Source organism: Lactuca saligna, chromosome 3 (assembly GCF_052625555.1).
Source record: "Lactuca saligna cultivar CGN05327 chromosome 3, ASM5262555v1, whole genome shotgun sequence".
Classification (NCBI taxonomy): domain Eukaryota; kingdom Viridiplantae; phylum Streptophyta; class Magnoliopsida; order Asterales; family Asteraceae; genus Lactuca; species Lactuca saligna.
The window spans coordinates 187241684-187264963 of NC_136419.1; the positions used below are offsets into that span (position 1 = coordinate 187241684).

General features: G+C 32.8%; 2 protein-coding genes, 1 long non-coding RNA gene and 1 pseudogene across 5 annotated transcripts; 3 read left to right on the top strand and 1 right to left on the bottom strand.

The window, feature by feature from the left end:
• The first annotated feature begins 1125 nt into the window (after positions 1–1125).
• Positions 1126–3468, top strand: LOC145037626 (RNA-binding ASCH domain protein). The gene is made up of 5 exons (XM_078986327.1): positions 1126–1408; positions 1681–1892; positions 2172–2222; positions 2316–2375; positions 3044–3468. Exons 1-5 carry the CDS (start codon positions 1279–1281, stop codon positions 3317–3319), a joined length of 729 nt encoding a protein of 242 aa, XP_078842453.1. The 5' UTR covers positions 1126–1278; the 3' UTR covers positions 3320–3468.
• A 9055-nt stretch (positions 3469–12523) lies between these two features.
• LOC145037627 (UDP-glucose flavonoid 3-O-glucosyltransferase 6 pseudogene) lies at positions 12524–14003 on the top strand (annotated as a pseudogene).
• A 313-nt stretch (positions 14004–14316) lies between these two features.
• LOC145037628 (uncharacterized) lies at positions 14317–16090 on the bottom strand. Its single transcript, XM_078986328.1, has 5 exons — positions 15793–16090; positions 15601–15705; positions 15128–15313; positions 14661–14870; positions 14317–14564 (listed from the first exon to the last, which is right to left on the bottom strand). The coding sequence occupies exons 1-4, from the start codon at positions 16084–16086 to the stop codon at positions 14670–14672; spliced, it is 786 nt and encodes a 261-aa protein (XP_078842454.1). The 5' UTR covers positions 16087–16090; the 3' UTR covers positions 14317–14564; positions 14661–14669.
• Positions 16091–20661: 4571 nt separating this feature from the next.
• On the top strand, positions 20662–22814 carry LOC145034079 (uncharacterized). 3 transcript variants are annotated; one of them, XR_013677871.1, is made up of 3 exons: positions 20683–21389; positions 22080–22138; positions 22361–22814. It is a non-coding gene; the product is annotated as an uncharacterized LOC145034079 (long non-coding RNA). The 3 variants fall into 3 exon arrangements; XR_013677872.1 differs by having other exon boundaries at positions 22365–22814; XR_013677870.1 differs by lacking the exon at positions 22080–22138 and having other exon boundaries at positions 20662–21389.
• The last annotated feature ends 466 nt before the right edge of the window (positions 22815–23280 follow it).

Genomic DNA, 23280 nt, shown 5'->3' on the forward strand with positions numbered 1-23280 from the left:
GCACGACAAGAGCTTTACCTCAACTTGTTCAAGAAATTGAAGACAAACTTCTAAAAGGGACGATCGAATGCATGATATGTTATGATATGGTGAGGCGTTCTGCCCCTATTTGGTCCTATTCAAGTTGTTTTTCAATCTTCCATTTACATTGTATCAAGAAGTAGGCTAGAGCACCTACTTCCATCGACTTATCTACAGAGAAAAATCAAGGATTCAATTGGTGATGCCCTGGATGTCAATCAGTTCAGCTCACATCCTCAAAAGATATCTGTCCTGTTTGTTTCTGTGGAAAAAGACAGGAACCAACTTCCGATCCATATCTAACCCCGCATTCTTGTGGTGAACCTTGTGGAAGAATGAAGATTTTTTCATGAATGATATTGTATTCTTATCGAATGAATATATTTTTTTCAAGAATTACTCACTATAAAGCTTATATTCTAATAGAACGTGGGAAAAAATTCAAAAAATAACATTGTAATTTTATATAATGTGACGATAAAAATCGTTTTTTTTTTGTTTTTTTTTTTACCTTAGATTCTTCACTAATATTAATAATTGATGGTTATTTTTTAGGAGCGTTGTTATTGTTCAACTCATGGTTCAAAAATTTGTTATTATTCAAAATATTCATTCAATCAAAATATCTATTCTGTCATAATATGTATTCAATCAGAATATATATTCTATTAGAATATATATTATAAACTCTTGGTCTATATCAATCTCTACATCCACATAATATTTACTATCCACATTATAACCTACCCTCATATATATATATATATATATATATATATATATATATATATATATATATATATATATATATATATATATATATATATATATATATATATATATATATATATATATATATATATCATTTTTGCAAATTATCTGTGATAAAATCGATTAAATTAGAAAATTTTAAGTGGTTTTATGTCAAATTTGAAAAACATAGATAGGATAAAATTATAAAAGATATGTAAGCTTTATTTATTTATTTATTTATTTTGCAATTCATTCTTAAAGTTTGTTTTACAAATTTATAAACAGAAGGCCAAAAATGAATTTTTATTTTATTTTATTTATTTATTGGCTATTAGCACAAAACAGAAGGTTAGTTTCTTCATACCCGATTAACACAAAAGGCTTCCACAAAACATAACAAGAGAAAGGAATCGTTAGGGGAGGCAAAAACTTTATAAACCCTAGCTCGTTTTCTGAATTGCAACCTGAAATTCGATCGCGAGACTGTAAATACAGACAAAATCGATGGCAAGTAGAAGCAGAGGCGACGGAAATTACCGAAATCCATGTCTAACTATGCATCAGCCATGGGCTTCTCTGCTTGTATATGGTATCAAACGTATCGAAGGAAGATCTTGGCCTTCTCCAATTACAGGTACTTCATAATCCCAAACGCCTTTTTTCTTTTCTCCTTTTTAAATCGCTACAAATTCATTTATACTTGTCGAATCTTTCACTTCCAAACGTGGAATTGATCTGGTAAATCGACAAAATAAGTGTCTTGATGTTACTCCACGCTTTTACTTCTCAGTCTGAAGTGAATCATGCTGTGGATTTTATCACTGCTTATCAAACAATTACTGTCATTGTATTCTTCGATGACTGCTTTTTCCTCAATGGCTTTATGTTTCTGTAAATCTTTCGAAGGTCGACTTTGGATTCATGCTGCTGGGAAGGTTCCGGATCCTGAAACAATTAAAGCAATGGAAGACTTCTACAGACAGTTATATGCATTAGATGGAGTTACTGATCTCAAATTTCCAGAACATTATCCAGTTTCAAGATTATTAGGTTGTGTTGAAGTTGTTGGATGTGTTACATCTGAAGAGCTTGCATCATGGGAAGATATTCCTCAAGGGGTAATCATCTGAAACTCCACTCCTACAAAAAAAAATTGCTGTTAACTTTTGAAATTTGGAAAATTTTAGTTTCAAATGATTTGTTTTTATTACTACAATTGGTATAAAAAAAAGTGTTAAATGCAAGAAATAGCAATGAATGTTGCTATTTCTTTCATTCACCCTCTTTTGAAATTTGGAAAATGTGTAATTATGAGTTTGTAAAATAAATTGGAGTTGTGTTTATTTAGTTTATTACAAAAATACCCCTTTTGATCCAGTTTGTTGATCTACTTACAGGTGAGGCTGGAAGGGCTAACACCTTTTTGTTGGCTATGTGAACAACCACAGGTGTGCTTTTTACTTTGTTTTCAATGCAACAAAAAAGAATTTTTTTTGAAATTTAAATGTCGTATTTTAACTTAATTTTTATAATTTATGCAGAAATTGCTTATACCATTTGAAATGCGTGGATATCAAGGGGTCTATAACTTGGAAAAAAGGGTAAGAATGGAAATTTGGCTCTAACACATAATAAACATTTTTCTTTGAGCCTTGGGTGGTGTTTGGTATTTATAGAATTGGAAAATTAAAAGTTTTTTATTTTTATTTTTTATTTGTTTTTTCTAATGGAATGGAATGAAGCTATGTTTTTTGATAGAATGGAGTTGAATAAAAATTGCAATATACACTTTTTGTTTATGTAATTTTTAGTCACATTTTAATTTTAAAATTCCATGGTTTTAATTTTATTTTGTAAAAAGTAAGTTGAACATGTAATTTTTATTTATAATCTTATTTGGGTTTAAATGAGCTTGTATTATGTTTACTTTTGAATTTTTCTTAAAAACAAGTCTAGATTATAATTAAATAATTTATACAATAGAGTTAAAATACATTGTACCTTAATATAATATACTAAAATTCATGATTTCTATCAAATGATAATTTTATCTTCCAAAAGTTACCTGTAAATATTCTTTTTTTATTATAAAACTATTTGTTTCTTTTTTTGACATTTGATTATCTTTAAGACTTTAACCTTTATATCAGCAATTCGTAAATTCAATTCCTTACAACCAATCACACCGATAGTCATTTAATTTTATTTATAAAAAAAAAACTTTTTCTAATCTCTATTTTTTTTATTTTTTTATTTTTTTTGTGGAAAGATTCTCGAAGGAGCACTTAGAGGTCTTTCTCCGGTTGAAGCCCAATTACCTATTAAATTTCCACTTCCAGACCCTCGAAATCGACTCTCTTTAAAACCAGGCTCACTTAAAAAAACATCAAACACGTCTCAATCCAATCAGACTTCCTCTCCATCTCTTACAGCAGCCATAGAAGGAGCAAGAACAGCTGCCACCCAATTCTCAAAGAAAACCTATGTGGGACCCACACCAGGATTCCAAGGTCAAGGATCAAATATAAATGATAGAACAAGATGAATGTTTTAGGGTATTTAGTGTGTTTATATGTGTTATTGGATTCATTTTTAAATGAAATATTATGTAACATATGTTTACTTGTATTGGAATTTGGATGTAAGATTGTTATTACTTGATTTAGGGGTAAATAGTTTTTAGCTTAATGTTTATTTGCTTATTGCAGTGTGAATAATTATTTTTTTAAAATGTGTTTGGATTAACTTATTGCGGTGGGAATAAGCAATAAACAATAAGCATTTTAAGTGTTTGGCAAACAAAACAACTTATATGAGTAAAATAACTAATAAGCAATAAGCATTTTCCTTTTGTTTATTAAAATCAGTTTATTTTGCTTATTCCTACCGTAATAAGCTGATTTTTAAAGATTCCTATCCAAACATTTAAATTTGTTTATTGTAGTGGGATTAAGCAGTAACCAATAAACATCATATTTTTTTTTCTATCCAAACAACCCTTTATTTGTGTTTAGGGATCAAGCTTCCAAATTACCCCTAAGGATTGTCCAAGTTAGAAAAAAAATCATATTATATCTGGTAGGGATCGTAGACTCAATAAAAATATACCATGAAAATTATTTGAGTTAAAAAAAATAAAGTTGAAACCAAATGTGTAAATTATCCATGAAATTTGTTATAAGTTAGACAAAAAAAGTATTTTTATGTCTGTTAAGAACTATAAATGCAATAAAAACATACCATGAAGACTGTCTGAATTAGAAAAATAGAAAAAAATGTTAGAGACCAAAATTACAAATTATCCATGACGACTGTCCAAGTTAGAATTTTTTTTTATATTTTATATTTTATAATTTTTTTTTACTATTTGTAGGGACCATAGACACAATAAAAACATGCCATGAAAATTGTCTGAGTTAGAAAATAAAGTTAAGACTAAACGTGCATATTACTAATGAGAACTATTCAAGTTAGAAAAAAAAAATCATGTCTGCTAAGCACTAAAGACTATAGATGCAATAAAAACATATCATGAGAATTGTATGAGTTAGAAAACAAATTAGGGATCAAATGTACAAATTAGTCAAACCATAGAGATTATCCACGTAATTTACTATAAGTTTTAGAACCCCGAGAGTTGGAGGATACGACATGTTTTATTCCTTAAATTGATATAGACAATTTTTCTCTCTAATAAATGATTGTTTTTTTTTTAACACGTGTCAAACTTTATTGAATTTGTCAAAATGTGATTTTGTGGTTATTTTGAATTAATTTTTTTTCCACATGTCATTTTATGAGTTTTTTTTTAATTAGATTCCACATAATAATTTAATATAATAATTACAATAAATGTAGTAATAAACGGATATTAATTTCACTAATAAACTTATATTTTAATTTTAAAATTCCCAAAATTAAAACTTATTAGTTTATTTTCTTTATTTAGATTATTTGTTTAAATTTAATAGATAAAAAACATTTCCATTATAATAAATCATTATTTTTTCTTATTTTTTTATAAATTCAAAATTCTTAAATACGTTGACCTTATATATATATATATATATATATATATATATATATATATATATATATATATATATATATATATATATATATATATATATATAGTCAAGATCAAATAAGAAGGAAATTTTTGGTAGGAAGGTAAGAAGTTTTTTTTCTACATATTTTTTTCACGAACAAACAAAATGAATCATTAGATGATTCATTTGTAAGATGATTCACAAGGAAAAAATCTCAAAAAAACATCTCGATGATTCATTTATACAATGATTTTGTTGTTATTCACTAAAATTATCATAAAAATGAATTTTTTCTTAATTTACTTAAAAATGAATCATAAAAATGTTTTTTTTTGGAATTTTTTCTTGCGAATCATCTTACAAATGAATCATCTAGTGATTCATTTATTTTGTTCGTCAAAAAAATATGTAGAAAAAAAAACTTCTTACCTTCCTACCAAAAAAAATTTCTTACCGGATCTATATCCTAATATATATATATATATATATATATATATATATATATATATATATATATATATATATATATATATATAAAGTTAACTCACGTAATACATAGGTCTCACAACTAGTATAATATATATCTCACCCATAACAACAATGTTATACTGTCACACCCCCAAACCAGACGACAGAAACGTAGGGGGTGGAGGACTTCATTTGTAGTATCACAACACATGCATCATAGTAATCAAAGTAGAAAAAACTATTGTATTTAAAAAGTATAAGTATTTACATGCGTTCAATCACTGTATATTGACACCAAAATAGTTGCAACAAAATACAATAGTTATGACTCTAAAGGCTTCATCTTCTCAAAAGCTCGGGCAGTACCTGTTTATTGTTTCCCTGAGAATACATGTAATTTGAAAAGAGAGTGTCAACATATATTTTAGTGAGTGCATAAGTATTTATGTTTAAAAGTATGTTTTGTGTTCCTTGAATATGTAAAATTGTTCCAGAACATCCTATATTTTCTGCTATGTACAAAATGGAGTTTTAATCCCATAAAACCATTCTGTTTGTAAACCATTGTTCTGTGAATATTCTTGGCTCCACCAGCTGTTATTGTAAACTGTATCTCTGTAAACTAGTACTTTGAAAATATACTCATGTTTAGTTGAATATACACTAACGTATTGTTAATATCTTTTTAATGAGTTATTATAACTGTACTATGACTGGATGGACTGAAACAAACACTTTGAAGGCATTTAAACTGTTGATAACAATTGTCACTCGTAGGCGTGTATGTGCGACTATAGCTAGTAACCTGAGTGCAGGTTTGTTAATTCCCAATATATATCTATACACACTTGTTTCGATCCCTGGCTGGAGATTCTGGTTAGAATGTCAGGACTTTAACTGTATTGTTCAGATGAATAAACATTCTAAACATATTGTCTCATAAAAAACATATAAACGTTAGGTGTATAATGAAAACCCAATAATTCTGAAATAAATGATTGATAGTATTTTCCCTTGTTTTGTATACTCTAAGTGTACTTGAAAGTTGTATACTCTTGTTTAGTTTTGAATCAAACTCTTGTTCTTGTACAATAATATAAACCTATGTTCTTGTAAAATGGTGTACTCTGGTATACCTGACTCATGAGTTAATGTTCTTTGAATCATAAATTATACATATTATAATCTATATGTATTTTTTGTATTGATACTAACTGTTCATGAATGCAACCTTTTGCTCGACATGTTACAAAGGGTATTTGAAACTAAATGAAATAACTTTAATATATATATATATATATATATATATATATATATATATATACACACAAGATATATATATATATATATATACACACACACACACACACACACACAAGATATATAACTAAAATTGAAACGACAGTCGGACAAATAACCGATACCCTAAACCACATCCAAATAACGAAAAGGAAATAAAGTGAGTTATCAGTTCTAAGTCTTTTAAATCTTGTTTATATAATTAGATATATATAAATATGATTTTGGGGGAAAATATAAGTTTATAAAAGAGTTTAACATTTTGAAATACTTTTGATGACTTAATGTCATTTTATCACAGTTTGAAATCATTTGTTTGTAACACAAAATCCTTGTGTTAGAATTGTATCCCCCCCTAAAACAGTAAAAAACATGAAAATATGGGGGTATGAACTCACTTCGTAAGATTGACGATTTGATGAAAAGTTGAGCTTTACGTGGGCAGTACTTCGACTGGAAAGAGGTTAGCTTCTTGAGAATCTCGGGGCTTCGGGCTTTCGTCGCAGCGTGGATATGTTACTGGGGCATCGGGGTAGTTAAAAGGGATTGAAAGTGTGTAAAAGTAGGAGAGAGGTTGTGAATTTGAAACCTAAACCCGGAGCTCTCGATTCCTATTTATAGGAGGTTGAATCCTCAAAGTACGTTGGGCGTAGCGTACGTGCCCAACCTATTGATCACGCGTCGAAGCTACTACGTTGCATGGCACGCATGCGAGGGAGGGGTGACGGAGGGTCGACGTGGCCAATCCGAGGCCGAGCCTTCTAGTATGCCGGGCGTAATCCTTCTATAATGATTTTTCAAACTTCAGAAATTCATAACTTTTGCCTACAACCTCCGTTTTTGACGTTCTTTATATTCACGTGTAGGTGAGATTATGTTCTACAACTTTCGTTTAGACTCCATCGACAAATTTTGACTTCATTTTTATTGAAATTTCACTTTTTTACACTTAACAGTGTTTTACCGGTTTTAACACGAATTTTCGATTGGTTATAACCTCTTCGTTATAACTCGGATTTTAGTGTTCTTTATATTTTTGAAAACTTTGTTGCAATATCTACTACATTATTCGTCCCAATAAAAATTATTAAACAATGTATTTTTGACACTGTTTTCATTAAAATAAGTTACAATGCTTGACTTACACTATTATATTGATTTTGAAATATCAGGTTGTTACATTATCCCCCTGTTTGAGGGATTTTTGTCCCAAAATTAAGTTTAAGAGATACACACAGACTTAGGGAAAAAGACGAGGATACATAAGTTTCATTTGATCCTCATGCTCCCAAGTGAATTCAGGTCCCCGTCTTGCATTCCAGCGAACCTTCACTATCGGGATACGACTTTGTTTGGTTTTCTTAACTTCCCTATCTAGAATCTCTACGGGTGGGATCACAAGAGTCTTATCAAATAGACACTTTTTCAGATTAGAAACGTGGAAGGTAGGATGAATGTTACTTAGTTCTTGGGGTAGTCGAAGTTTGTAATCTACAGGACTGATTCTGGCAAGAATCCTGAATGGTCCTATGTACCTTGGATTCAGTTTGTCATGCTTTCCAAAGCGTATCATGCCCTTTTAGGGTGAGACCTTCAACAATACGCGGTCACCAACCTGGAATTCCAAGGGCTTTCTCCTTTTGTCAGCATAGCTTTTCTGACATACTCAATTTATATACATCATAGGTAGTGGTACTAAGGCTGCTGAAAACTGAATAAGATGTCGAGTGAAATAATAGACAAACCTATAGTATTCAAGACCATATGACTTTATGTTCTATATTGGATATTAATTATTACATCCTTTGTGTTTTAGTATTTTGAAACAATATCTGTTATCTCTAAATATTTTATTAGATTAAGATTTTTCCACAACAAAGACGAAATGATATTTCAAAGTGTAAAGATAAATTTTTTATCTAGTTCTAAATATAAGGGATGTCGCACATAATTACCCTTTTATTGAAAATTAATTGTGTTAAATTTATTTAATTGTCTATACGATAATGCATATAGTATGGAATATTACTGTTCATTTTTTTTATCTAATAGCAGCCTACTTTTTATTTAATAACACCCTACTTTTAGTTTATCTTAAATTTTGTATATTAGAATGCCTTGTTTTTAACAGTGATTTTAAATTTATATAAAAAAGTAGTTTCATGGGAAAAAAATAATACAGGCAAACAGAAATCATGCATCTCACTACTGCCTACTAATCCTCTCACAACATACAGTCCCACTACTAGCTAACCCCCATAGAGGGTGTAACCATAAGTAACTAGAGGTGATATATCCACCCAGACAGATGGTCCTACTCTGGAGCCACAACCAAACAAGGAACAAGCAAGAGAGCCTAGACTAATAGTTCGTGGGCTATCCTACATGACCATGTACAATCCCTAAAGGCACTCCATAGATGATAACCAACAAGCACAGATAACATACAATTCCACGGGTTATTACCACATAGCAACATACTAAATAATAGAACACATATCTAACTGATCACTACAACATATCAACATACTCAATACCAGAACACAGATCTAACAGATTACTACAATATATCAACATACTCAATACCAGAACACAAATCTAACAGATCACTACAACATATCATCATACTAAATATCAACAATCCAAGGAATGCATGGCCGTATATACTCAGAAGTGAGATAGTCACTCGGACAGGTGATCCTACTCTAGATCCACAACCAAACAAGGAACAAGTAAGAGAGCCTAGATCAAGAGTCCTCAGTCTATCCTACATGACTATACACTCTCCCTAGGGCATCCCTATACTAGCAGATAACCAAAACTAGTGGGCCGATATTGGTGCCTTCGAGCCATAGGTATAGTGAGGCGAAACTCACCTTAATATGCGTGTAGATGACCACTGTAGCAAAGAACGACTCTACCAGTTGCATCTTAAAACACCTATAGGAAGATACTTGAGTCAATACTCAATCCTAGGTCATAGTCACTCGCAACAGTGACCACCTCTCATAAAATGACGATTACGGTTTCACATAAAATGACAATTAGAGTTAGGTAAGAACACTTAGCCCATTAAGGACTTAATCACTTACGGGTATGACTAATTTAAGGTTTGACTTAGTCATTATCGGGTGCAATAATAATCCAACCAATGGCCCAAATGCGTGCCCGTTCATTATCCAAATAAAGTTCCCTGATTTTAGGGTTTTCACATAAAATGATAACTAGGGTTGGTGGTCCACACTTAACCCCTTAAGAACATAATCCATTAAGCCCAGTATTGCATTAGGTTAATTGTAGGGGCATTATTAAGTATTATTTTAAGCTTAATTAATAATTTTAACATGGGTCCAGACCAACTCCAAAAGCTAGGGTTTCTTGACATTAGGGTTTTCTAACTCCTAACTTAGATAATTATTTAATTAAATAAATATATCTATGCTTATAAATCGGGCACCACCCACTGCCACCTCGGGCAGTGGTGGTCGGTGGTGGTTCAAGGTGTAAACTACCCTTTTTATGGCGGGAGTTATAAATTTTTAGGTCCAAAGATACACGTAAGCACACATCCACCCATGATGGCAGCTGGTGACATCAGAACGACGGTATGAGGTGGCAGCCACCACCTCACGGTGGTGGTGGGGGGGTTTTACTTGATTTTTCTCCGGACAAGAACACCTATACAATATCTCATCTTAAAGGAAATGCACTCACACACACACACACACCTTATGACATACACACAACCACCCATGTAGTGGCAGGCGGTAGTTGGAGATGATGGCCACCACCTCACGGTGGTGGTGGTGGGTTCTCTTTTGATTTCTTTTGAAGCAAATACACGCCAACACACATACACACACTCAAAACACGAGTTCAACAACGAAATGTACACCAAATCTCAGCCACCCTCGTGGTGGCGTATCATAGTCAGCAAGATAGCGACAATGGTACATCAAAACAAAACGAAGAAGGAGAGGAGAAAGGTTGTGCATCTTCAACCGAGAACACCAGCGACGATAACCACAACTTCGTTTCTCCAGCCTCCTTAATGTAATAGCATCAACTTGCAGGTCGCCCCTCTTCGGTCTTGATGGATCCTCCCGATAACCCTCATCGACGCTGACGAGAGGAGTAGCAGTGGTCAAGCACAACAGAGGGTGGATGGCAACGATTGGAATAAGGTGGTGGCGACTGAGATCTTTAGGTTAAGGTTTGGTGATATCCAAGGCCAAAGGGAGGTGACGAGTATTAGACCCCGTCCATGTTCAAACTCTATATCATTTGACAATTATGGCCCCTCTCCATCTATTCTTTTCAATTCAAGACCATAATTTACCAAATAGTCCTTGCTCTCTTCACATTTTAAGTCCTAATGTTACAATATTGACCCAAAATTTAGGAAATTATATCGTTTAACTCCCTATGGCTAACACCGGTAAATTATTACGGATTTAGGGCTAAAATAACATAATATATAAAATACATATCGGGGTTTAGGACTTTTCATTTATTTATTTTTATTTACTTATTTTATTTTAAACGGAATGTTACACTTTCTATATGCGATTTAATTCATGCCACTTTTAGGGTTATTACCGGTACTTTATAATTACTTCTTTTATACTTTACTTGATTATTTGCATAGTGTGTTCAAAGGATGAACTTATGCGTTTATCAAAATAATAAGTGCCAATGTCTTCGTTTCACATTATTTTTGTTTAAGCATTGTAATTTTTAAGTACAAATTCATAATTGTAGTTTAAGTTTGGAAATAACTTCTTAACCATAGAAAATACAATTTTATTTTTGGTTTGTGCATGAAACTACATGCTATTTTTGGTTTTACCCATGAAAGTATAATACTATTTCTGTTTTGAGCATGAAACTATTTGTTTTGTATACACACAAAAAGTAAAGAAGCATTTTATACCTTTCATTTTTTTCAACAAAATTATTCTTATTTTGGATAGTAAAACCGATGTCATTTATAAAAATGTCATCTATATTGTTTTTTTTTTCTTTTTTTTTTAAACAAAAACACTATTACAACTTATAGCAATGTACTTTGAAAATATATTATTGTAATTTATAAAACTTCATATTATTTCTTGTTTTCTTGCAATCAAAATTACGTTACATATTTTTGTTGATTTTTTATTTTATTTTATTTTTTGCCTATATAATGATTATAAAAATAGTAACCTTAGTTTTAACCGATAATAAGGTAGTGTTACTAAAATATTTTAAAATATATAAGACTGCGTTTTTAAATAATACTCCCGTAAAGAATTCAATCGGAATTAATAACGCCTTAATAAAATATTAATACCCGTCTTTATATGTTATAATAAACTATTCATAAATATGTAAGAACAAATTTATAAATAATAATTAATGTATAGAGCCATAGAGGATTCAATGGGAATTAATAACGGCTTACTTAATTAGTATACTTTTTGGACATGGACATGCATGCCGAAACGGTTTATGCAAGGTTTATCGAAATATGTTTTGTCTATTTATTTGGTATACGTACTAGAAAAATAATTATATTAAATCATAATTATAAATACTAGTGTTAAAATTAAACAGTAAGTGTTTTTACATAAAACGATTAAAAGATTGTAAATATATTTTTGTTGATTTTGAATCTAATTTGACAAAGTACTCATATCATTCTTTTAATTAAATATTAGAAAACTACTAAGTGCAATAATTTTACAAAAATACGTTAAATTTGGCCTTTGTAATTAAAATATTAACTGGACAATTATAACCGAAGATAATTGTGGTGTAGAACTTGGTCCCGAAGCCATAAGACTCCAAGTAGTGCCAGCAACGCAATGACATCAACTCAACTGAGGTTATCCATCGACTATAAATATTATCTTTACAAATACTGAAACAGTGCAAAAGCTTTAAACCAACTATTCATGGCGAATACAGTAGCAGAGCTCGTCTTCATCCCTGTTCCAGGGATTGGTCACATAATGTCTTCCATTGAGATGGCAAAAGTACTCGTTAATCACGATCAAAGCCTCTCCATAACCGTTCTTCTCATAAACCCTCCATATTCTGCCTTCGCTCTCACAACCTACATCAAATCGTTACCGAAGAAGGCTATCGAACGAATAAGCTTCATTGAACTCCCTAAAGATGAAACCCCACCCATGTTTGATCCCAAAGCTCTCGTGAATTCCTTTTATGAGTACATCAACAGTCATTCCAAACATGTCAGAAATGTTGTTGCTGACATGATAAGTCGACCAGATTCCAATCCGGTGGTCGGGTTTGTCCTCGATATACTAAGCACTGGCATGATAGATGTGGCGAATGAGTTTAATGTCCCAAGCTACGTATTCTTCACATCAAATGCAGCGTTTCTTGGCTTTAATTTGTATATCGAGTCCCTAGTGGTTCAAAACCAAGATGTTTTCGAGTTGAGCAACTCAGATGGCGAGATGCTCATTCCGACCTTCGTGAAACCAGTTCCGACGAAGGTTTTTCCGGAGCTGTACGAAACTCAAGAAGGTGTAGACTTTCTTATGCATTCTGTTCGGAAACTGAGAGAAGCTAAAGCTATCATTGTGAACACTTTCTTGGAGTTGGAAACACATGCAATCAAGTCTTTGTCTTCCGACAATACCTTCCCACCGGTGTATCCGGTGGGGCCTATACTGAATCTTGACGGTGTTGCTGGAAAAGACCAAGATATCGATGTTATCCGTTGGTTGAATGATCAGCCACCTTCCTCGGTGGTGTTGTTGTGTTTTGGGAGTATGGGATGTTTTGAGGAGGTTCAAGTGAAGGAGATAGCATATGCTTTAGAGCAAAGTGGCCATCGTTTTGTTTGGTCTTTACGTCGACCTCCCCCATCATTTAATGTGCTCCCCGGTGATTATGAAGATCCAGGAGTGGTGTTGCCGGATGGTTTCTTGGAGCGTACTAAGGGAACAGGGAAAGTGATTGGTTGGGCTCCACAGGTGTCATTGTTGGCTCATGAAGCAGTTGGAGGATTCGTCTCTCACTGTGGGTGGAACTCGATGCTAGAAAGTTTGTGGTTTGGTGTACCAACAGCAACATGGCCAATCTATGGCGAACAACAGATGAATGCGTTTGAAATGGTGGTAGAGGTGGGATTAGCTCACTACTAGAAACATGGGTTTTAGCGACGGAAAAATCCGTCGCTATTCCGTCGCTAAATGTTGTTTGCAATGGATCGGTGACGGATTCCCTCCATAGGTAATAAAAAGGTGGCTAATTTCTCAGCGAGGGTTTTAGCGACAGATCGGTTTTTCCTTGCTACAAAGGTAGCGACAGAATATCCGTCGCTAAATGTCACTAAATGTCACAATGCATTCCGTCGCTGTTCTGTCGCAATTTTCCATGAACAGTTTTTTTTTTTTTTTCGTAGCTAATCCCTTGCAAAATTCATATACTATTTTTTTTCCGTCGTTGATCTATCGCAAACTTTAGACATGATTTTTTTCATCACTAATCCCTTGCAAAATTCATACATTAAATTTTTTTCCTTTCCGTCGCTGATCCGTCGCACACTTTAGACATGGTTTTTTTTTTCCGTAGCTAATCCCTCGCAAAATTCATGCATTAAAATACTTTTTATTTTCTCACCACGAACTTGTAATATCATTTTTTTATTATGATTCTAAAAGAAAAAAAATACTATAATCATCAAATTATTATACTAAAGAACATCAAATAATGATACAACCAAGCATTACAATACCAAAACTATCAAAGTTTACCAAAGTGTCATTCAAAAAACATCCAAAAACGAAACTATCCTTATAACATCAAACTCCCAACGGTTTAACTTCAAAATAACATTTTAGCACCAAGAAATCCAAAGTATGCAAAAGAGGTACAAACAGAAAAAAGTTTAACCTTCACAATAACATTTTAGCTGCTCTATTCATTTCATGTCCATCCAATCATCTTCGGTTCTCATTCCTATAAAACATTATTCAAAACAATCAAAAACATCAAATACAAAAGGTTAACAAGTCATTCAAAAACATCAAATACCAATGGTTAACATCATATTACCTCTAATTTTCAATTTCCCATCATATTTTGCAAGGCTGCATACATCTTCTCCATTGCTTCATATTTTGCATCAATTTGTTGTTGTTTGGCATCTATTGCTGCAGCTTTGGCATCCATTTCCTCACGCATTTGTTGATGTTTAGCTTCCATTTCTGCAGCTTTAGCATCCATTTCGTCACGCATCTCGTTTCGTACACGTTCATAGACAACCTAAAGTACAATACCATGATAGGAAACTTTGTAAGTACAATGCCATGATAGGAAAATTTGTAAGTACAATGTCATGATTGGAAACTTTGTAAGTACAATGCCATGATAGGAAACTTTGTAAGTATAATACCATGATAGAAAACTTTGTAAGTACAATGCCATGATAGGAAACTTTGTAAGTACAATGCCATGATAGGAAACTTTGTAAGTACAATGCTATGATAAGAAATTTTTATAAAGTACAAAATTAAACGAACCTCTTGGGATGTTATTGTACTAGATGTTCCTTCCAAAAAGCTCGCTGGATCAGACACAGATCCGAATCCATATATTCTTCCTTTCTTGACTCCTCCGGAAACATCACACCATGTTTCATTATCCAAGAGGGGGTGGCAACTAGTATCATCACCAAACTTAGCCACCATAGCACTTTCATAAGCCTCCTATTATAGCAAAAAAATATGAAAAAATAGAAACATGAAATAAGGAATGGAATGGTTCATTCCATCCCATTAAACTCATAATCAAGGAATAGAATGAACCACTTCATAAGCCTCTTATTAATTAATACTCAAACCTTGCATAAAGTTGATTACTACTTACAAAACACTTAATTACAACTTATGAATCATTAACCCGAAAGATTTGTTTTCTGTCAATTAGTTGCTTTAACAAAGTCATTAACCCGAGTAGTAGGAAGTTTTGTTTCCTACAAAAGAATTGAAAATACCTTAACTTTAGCTGCCTTTGGTGTAATGTACTCTTGAGTGGACCGTTTAGTGTGCAACCTTGCATAAAGTTCAACTCCTGTAGGAGGGCGTTTAAGCATTGCTTGCTACAAAATTCATTAGTAATACATTAAAAAACAAAACAAAAACTCAACAATCTAAGTGGAAACTAACGTGAGATGCAAACATCTTACCATTCTTTTCTTATGTTGACGAATAGATATAGAACCCCCGGTATGTTTGGAAACAGAGCCATCTTCTAATTTATTTCTGTTATTTTTCCCTGATTGTGATAAACGTTTCCATTTGGATGTGGTCCACACTTCATTGATCATTTTTTCCCAATACTCCTTTTTTATCCAATTTGGGCGATAGTCCTTTAGCAAATTTAAATCACCTTCTAGTGAGGCATTCACATTTGCAGCTTTGGCAAGTTTTAAAGATGCTTCACGTGCTCTTCGCATTACGTCAGGAAATCGTTTCTTCATACAGTCTTCCAGACCCCTGAACAATATAAGTTTTTCTAATCATTTTTAATATATTAATTATTCACAACTAACATTATCTTTCCAGACCCCTGAACAATTGCGAAGTGAGAATGTTGCATCTCATCTTGTTCCTTACAAGGTCACTTCCTACTTCATATTAAAATTTGTTTTTTTTTTAAATTAAAAAAAAAATACTAATTTCATTTTTTTGTTGACAGACATTTACTGGGAATAGGCCCTCCCTTAGCCTTCTGCTTCCATCATTGGATGCTTATAGAATTGGACAGGTTTAGTATTTTTATTGTTGCTAATCTTCATTTATTTTGCTGACATCATCTTACAAAATATATATATATTTTAGTTGCCAGCTATGTATGAGCACAGAATTGCTGTGGAAGGTTTCATTTGGGGTATCAATTCATTTGGGGTTTATTGATATGTATACAATTCTAGACCACAAAAAGAAAACTAAGTCAGTCATTAGGTGTCCAGATTAAGTACCCATTAAGTAAGAAAACGAACAGCTCCTTTGTTATAATGAAGGATAAGTCACCTGTTTCTTCTCAAATTCACGTTGCCACCTCCTAAATATGAAAGAGAATTAGGGAAAACCTAAAAACGTAAGGATTCCTGAATCCTTAAATTCTCATGAACTGGAAGACAAACTATGATGAATCAATCCCTAACTCAAGTTCTAATTCTAAGTGTTTATTGTTATATAGATGCAATCGATGGTAGACCTGAAACTACCTTGCAGATAATGAAGAAGGCATTCCATATGGCTACGAAACACAATAACCAGAAAGTTTCAAGGTAAATTAAACCCTAACAAAGTATATTGTGAAATTGAACTAAAACTAACCTAAGAGGGATGAGATTTACCTGAATCGGAGGTTAACAAAGAATACTTTCAGATTTAAAGATATGGAGCTTGCCGGAATCGGGTGAGTGGTGTCGTCATCTGTTCGAACAGAGATGGTGATGAGATAAAGCAGAAGCTAATTACACTTAGTAAAGAGTGATAAAGATGGAGGGAAGGAAAGTTTCACTGGCTTCGTGAAGATGGAACTGGGTGCCAATTTCAGCGAGAGAAAAAAGAAAACGTGCGCACCCCAAATAAATTTTCTGTCGTCGTTCTCTCGCTGAACGCGTACATATGCCACAATTTTGTTATCCCTCGCTGAACCCTAGCTAAGGGCCTTCATTTTTCGAGTGATTAGCGAGGAATAGTGATGTATCGTTAAATAGTTGCCAGATCCGTAGCTGATCCCTCGGTAAATCCTCGCTAATATTTCATATATTACATAAATAAAATAATTATTAAAAACATGGTAGATCTGTCGTATTTCCGTAGCTATAAGTCTAAATTTTTGCTAGAGAATAAATCTGTAGCAAAATCCGTAGCTGAAACTCAAGTTTCTAGTAGTGGCTGTAGAGATTAAGTTAGACTATAAGAACAATGTGTTTAGTCCTGGAGGTGATGTGGCCATTGTTAAGGCAAAAGAAGTTGAGAGAGGGATAAGGCGGGTGATGGAGGATAACGAGTTGAGAGAAAAAGTGAAAGAGATGAACAAAATGAGCAGGGCTGCAGTTACTGAGGGTGGTTCGTCGTTTTCTTCAGTTGATTGTCTGGTTCATGATTTTATAAATAATACAATATGAAGTTCACGTTAGTAAATTGAGTCCGATATGAATTTGAAGTTGCTATTTGATGAATTTCTTGAAGATTGTGCAATATTGTAATTGAGTAATCTCTTGTTGTAATCTAATAAATAGGGACTGACGTACGATTCCATAGTAAGTGTTTCTGGTCTGTAGTAGATGTTGTCGGTTCATAGTAGGTATTGCCAGTGGTATATTTTATAGTAGAAAAAATTTAAAAAAATCAAAAATTTTGCACTGCCTCTGAAAAAATCCGGTGTTGCTGGTGCCACTTGGCACCATAGTAGATCCGTTGGTACTACAAAACGTATTTAATATTCGATGGATTTTTTTGATGTGGTTTGATCTTTAAACCGTATTATTAAATCACAAAAAACTAAATTGACATCAACAAATAAAGAAACCGTACCACTTAAAGTTGTAGTTGGCATGGTTTCAACATTGCCACACCATTTAACTTGTTAATTGATAGGGTTTTGTATAATCAAAGTACCGTTTAATTTGTTATTGCGGTTTCATGTAAATCGCACCTTCAAAACTATACATTTTGATGCTTATTTTATAGCTCGCAACATTAAATTACAATTTTTTGTGCTATTTTTGTAAACCGCATCATTAAAATCGTTAGGGTTTTTAACATGTTTTCAAAATCACTGTTCTTCTTCATCTAGATTCTCTAGGCATTAAATTATTTTATTCATTAAATGTAAATATATTGTTATTATTGTTTATTTTATTTAACATGTTTATATATTAAATGGCTGTTTTCTTGTTATTAGCATTTTATGTGAATAAAGGAAGTTGAGCAATTTGTTGTCATTGTTTGTAAAATCTTTAAAAGTTTTAATGATACCGAAGAAATCAAATGATAAAATGGTTTTGTTCCTAACTCCACTTGTTGGTTAAAATATAAAGAAACACTAATTTATAGTAGCTCGATTATTTTATACATTAATGATAATACATAGAATAACAATTCATACCTTGATGATGATCCCATTCAAATGATCCCAATACAATTTCAATAAAATGTTTAATGATATGAAGATTAATTCAGGTGATATTGAACATGAAAATTACAATACATATTTAAAGAAATAGAAACATTGTTATATTGACAATTTCAATAAAATGTTTAATGACATGAAGATTAATTCAGGTGATATTGAACATGAAAATTACAATGCATATTTAAAGAAATAGAAACATTGTTATATAGAGGTTCTAAATTTATGAAAGTTGATGTCACATGAAGTAATAAAAGTTTCACATGTCTATTAGATCTTTTCCACAACATGTTTATGGAAGACAATGAATTAGCTATTATGACATAACAAGCAAAAAACCTAATGTGTCTTATGGGATTGGAAATTGAAAAAATACATGCATGTCTAAATAATTATATGTTGTATAGAAAGGAATTTGAGATTCAACATTATTGTGTTTGTTGCGGTGAATCGAGGTCTAAATCAAAAAAAGATTCGGATGAAGTTGACGATGATGTGACAAACAATGGAACACCAACTAAAATGTCGTGGTATTTTCCTATTCTACAGTGAGCGAAAATGTTATTTTAAAACAAAAAACAAGAAAAATTACTTTATTGACATTCCGAAGGTTTCAGAATCATCTTAGGTGCTGTTTGTTTTTTCTGAGGCAAAATGTCTGCAGTCTGCGGACCACATCTGTAGACCTCTGCAGTAGAAGAGGTGGACCAAACATCTGCAGTCTGAAAAAAGAAGACTGTTTGTTTTTTTAACATCTACGGGCTATTAAAATAAACTGATTTTTTAAAACTTCAAAGCGAATTTTTTATATATTTTTACGACTTTATTATAAATATATAACGAATCTAGATCAACTTTTATGTATTATTATATAAAAAATAAAAATAAAAATGGTATTAATTCATATATATATTTGATAAAAACCAACAACTTTGATTGCAAAGTTATAACTAAACATTATAATTAGTGATCAAAGAATTTGATACATAAATAGATGGAAATAAACTTCGATTTTTTCAAATAAATCTATTAAAAACGTACGATAAATATTTTCTCGAGAAATTGATGATACTCTATTAAATAAAGTTTTACAAAATTTTGGCAAAAAAATATAAGAATATATTATGATTTTTTTTTTCATATTTATATAAACAACTTCAACGACTATTATTATAATAAATTTTTATTTATAAATTTGTTAAAAATGTCATGTTTGTATCGTCAAATGTTTTTTTTTTAAGTTTTGTAATTTTTTTTTTCATATTGTTTATCATTAATAAAGTTGGAAAAAATATAAATTAAAAAAAAACTTAAAAAAAATAAAGATATATATGTTTTTTTAAGCTAGAAGATGTCTGAAGATGTTAGAAGACTCTGGTCCACATCTGGGCCAAGAAGAGGGCGCGCAGACATTTTTAGGTCTGCAGTCTTCAAAAAAACAAACAGTCTGCGAAGACTAATGTCTGCGCGTGATCTGCGCGGCGCAGACAGAAGACGTCTCGCAGATCTGCAGACAAAAAACAAACACTACCTTAGTGGAGAAACATTGATAAGAAATATCCAAAATTTGGAAAAGAGATAAAAAAAAAAAAAACACATTCAATTTGGGTTTAGTTCAAACTAGATCAATCTTTTCAGGAATATAAATGTAACACCCCATTTATAAAATAAATAAATAAATAAATGCATAGAAACCCTAAAATCAATAATAATTGAGCAATGCGTTAGTTTCGAAGGTTAATTGTAAAGATTTTAGAAGATGGGGTTGTTTAGTAAAATTCGAACTTATTTTGTATAGAAACTAAGTTTGAGGGGTTATATTATCCAAGTGACTAAACTGAAGGGGCTACTTCTGCTCATTAATGGAAAATTTGATCTCTGTTTCCCCTGTACGCGACATAGCGGGTGGGGATGTGCTCCTCTTGTTTGGATTGCAGCACCATACACCTGCATCGGCCAAGTATATATATGAATTTAACCCTAGCTATAGATAGGAGGGGTGTGTGCATTTGGCGGCGATAAAGAGGTAGAGAACTCAAATGAGGGCGAGAAAGAAGAAATAAGAGGTGAGAAGGGTGTCATCCCCGACTTCCACATCGTCGGGCCCCTGGTTAGAAGCATGACCAAAGAGAGATAGAGACTTAACGAAATTGGGAAAGGGACTAAAAGAGAGAAGGGGTGGAGTTGCCAATCACCGGAGCTGCTGCCAGTTATCGGAGTTTCCGTCGGAAGAGTGAAGGATCTCCGGTGAAGTTTCAGGAGGTTTTCGGTGTGCTGAAGAAGGCAATTTCAATCACTACTTCAAGGCATGTCTCGATCTGAGGTTTTAATTTATTCAATAACATTCTCATTCTCGTGTATTCTCATTCTCGTGTTTATATGTTTGAGGAATCATATACACTTCGTGATTGAAGACTGGTTCCCGAGATGTTTAGATGAGCAAGGAAAGGTCTGAGTTTGGTAAAGTCTCAGGTGAATTTCGTTGGCAGAGGAGGTCGAAGAAGGAGTCGTCGGCGATCTATAAACTAGTTCTGGTGGAGTACCCTCGGCTGGAGCTCCTTGCTGAATTGGTGATTGTTCCTGATTACATGAGATGAAGAAGAGATACATGCCTCGACCGATTTTGACCTTTAGGTTAGATCTAATTTTTGGGCTTGAAGATTTGGGCTTAGACTTCAACTTTTACAGAAATAAATAAATGGGCTGATGAATTGAGCTTTAAATAATATGGACTTCAAGGAAATCGGTGGGCTTATTATATATTTTGATAGATTAAACATTTGACTAAATAAATATTAATGAAATGGATTTTTTTTAATGAAATAGATTAAACATTTGACTAAATAAAGAGGATTACGAGCCTTGGTCCAAAGAGATTAAACACTTGATTTGGAATTGGGCCTTTCGATTGAGCTTTGGTAATTGGTTTATTAATGGGTCATCCAAGAATAATCAAATGAACTAGAATAATTAGTTGGGCTTTAGGGTAAGGCCCATATGAAGGATTAGGCCCAATTTGGAAAATTAGGCCATAGTTTGGGCTTAGATGGTTGTATGACATTGGGCCCTTAGAATGATACATGTTGGTCTGGACTGAACAATTAGGCCTTATGGGAAGTCCATGTAGAGGTTTGGGCCCTATTTGGAAAAATTGGGCCATATGTTAGGCTTTAAGCCATAGTTGGACTTTTGGGCCTTTGGATTGGGTGTTAGGCTCGAATCAAGCTAAGATATGGGTAGAGTAGTCTTTTACCCCTAAGCATGGAATTATGACTATGAGTTGGAACCCAATTATTAATTAGGTGTTATTTTGATAATTGACAGATTTAGGAATCTGTCATCCAGCAGCTAGGGTTTTGTCAGCTGGTCTTCAGCAATGTGAGGTGAGTTTTCCTTTCAGTAGGAACGGGTCTACGGCCACAATGTCGGCCCATCTAGTTAGCACTAGTTTCAGACTTTGGTCCGATGCAGTAGTTCAGTGTGCTTGATGTCTTTGTGATTCAAGCATGTCTTTGTGTTATGTGTTCCAGACTTCGGTCTGATGCAGTATGCAGTATATATGTTTATGCTAATAATTATTTTATTTTATGTTATGTTATGCTTAGTCAGTTTCCGGACTTCGGTCCGATGCACAGGACAAGGTTCCAGTCAGTTCCAAATTTCGGTCCGATGCAGTTAGTTCCGGACTTCGGTCTGATGCAGGGGACAAGGTCCCAGTCAGTTCCGAACTTTGGTCCGATGCAGTTTCTAGACTCGGTCCGATGTAGTGGGGAAGGCCCAATAGTTGTTTATATGTTATTGTATGGTATGTGGTAGTTTGGGGAGACTCACTAAGCTTCGTGCTTACAGTTTTCAGTTTTGGTTTCAAGTACTCAGTTTTCAAAAGAGGAGCTCGGGATGATTGCAGTGCACACACCATTTGTTCATCCTGGGATGTTTATACTTTGATATACTTGACAGTTGTTATAATGTTTTTAGATATATTGTTTATGATTTTTATATGAGGTTTATCAACTATTGTTTTTATTATTAAATTAAACGAAAATTTCAGACTGTGTTTTTGGGATGTTACAATAAACATTCATCATAGTATGTGGCTAGTTCTTTTATGTTATTACAATCTTCTACCGTGGTTATGAAATGAAAATCGTTATAATGTTATTTTGATTTAGGGTTCGAGATAGACTGGTAACAATATTGATGTGTATTTGTCTCATTTGGTTGATGACTTAGAAACTTTTTGGAGTTTGGGTGTAAACGTATATTATGTTTTTAAGAAAGAACACTTTCGATTGCAGACTATGATTTTTTGTACTCTAAGTGATTTTCCAACATATAGTAACTTGTCAGTATGAAAAATGAAGGGTAAGAGAGCTGGACCTATTTGTATGCTGGAAAATCAAAGATTCCTTCTAAAGGTTTGCTGTTTGAACAGGACTGAGTTTGAAGAAAGTATTTATACCAAAATGATGAGAACAAGTTGGTGCATTTTCCAGAGTTGAAAATATAAATTATATGTTGGGAA

Coding starts and splice junctions, on each gene's coding strand:
- LOC145037626 (XM_078986327.1), top strand. CDS start 1,279: ATGGCAAGTAGAAGCAGAGGCGACGGAAATTACCGAAATCCATGTCTA. Junction 1,893..2,171: donor GGGAAGATATTCCTCAAGGG/GTAATCATCTGA, acceptor ATCTACTTACAG/GTGAGGCTGGAAGGGCTAAC. Junction 2,376..3,043: donor TCTATAACTTGGAAAAAAGG/GTAAGAATGGAA, acceptor TTTTGTGGAAAG/ATTCTCGAAGGAGCACTTAG.
- LOC145037628 (XM_078986328.1), bottom strand. CDS start 16,086: ATGAAGAAACGATTTCCTGACGTAATGCGAAGAGCACGTGAAGCATCT. Junction 15,706..15,792: donor GTCAACATAAGAAAAGAATG/GTAAGATGTTTG, acceptor TGAATTTTGTAG/CAAGCAATGCTTAAACGCCC. Junction 15,314..15,600: donor CAAAGGCAGCTAAAGTTAAG/GTATTTTCAATT, acceptor TTGCTATAATAG/GAGGCTTATGAAAGTGCTAT.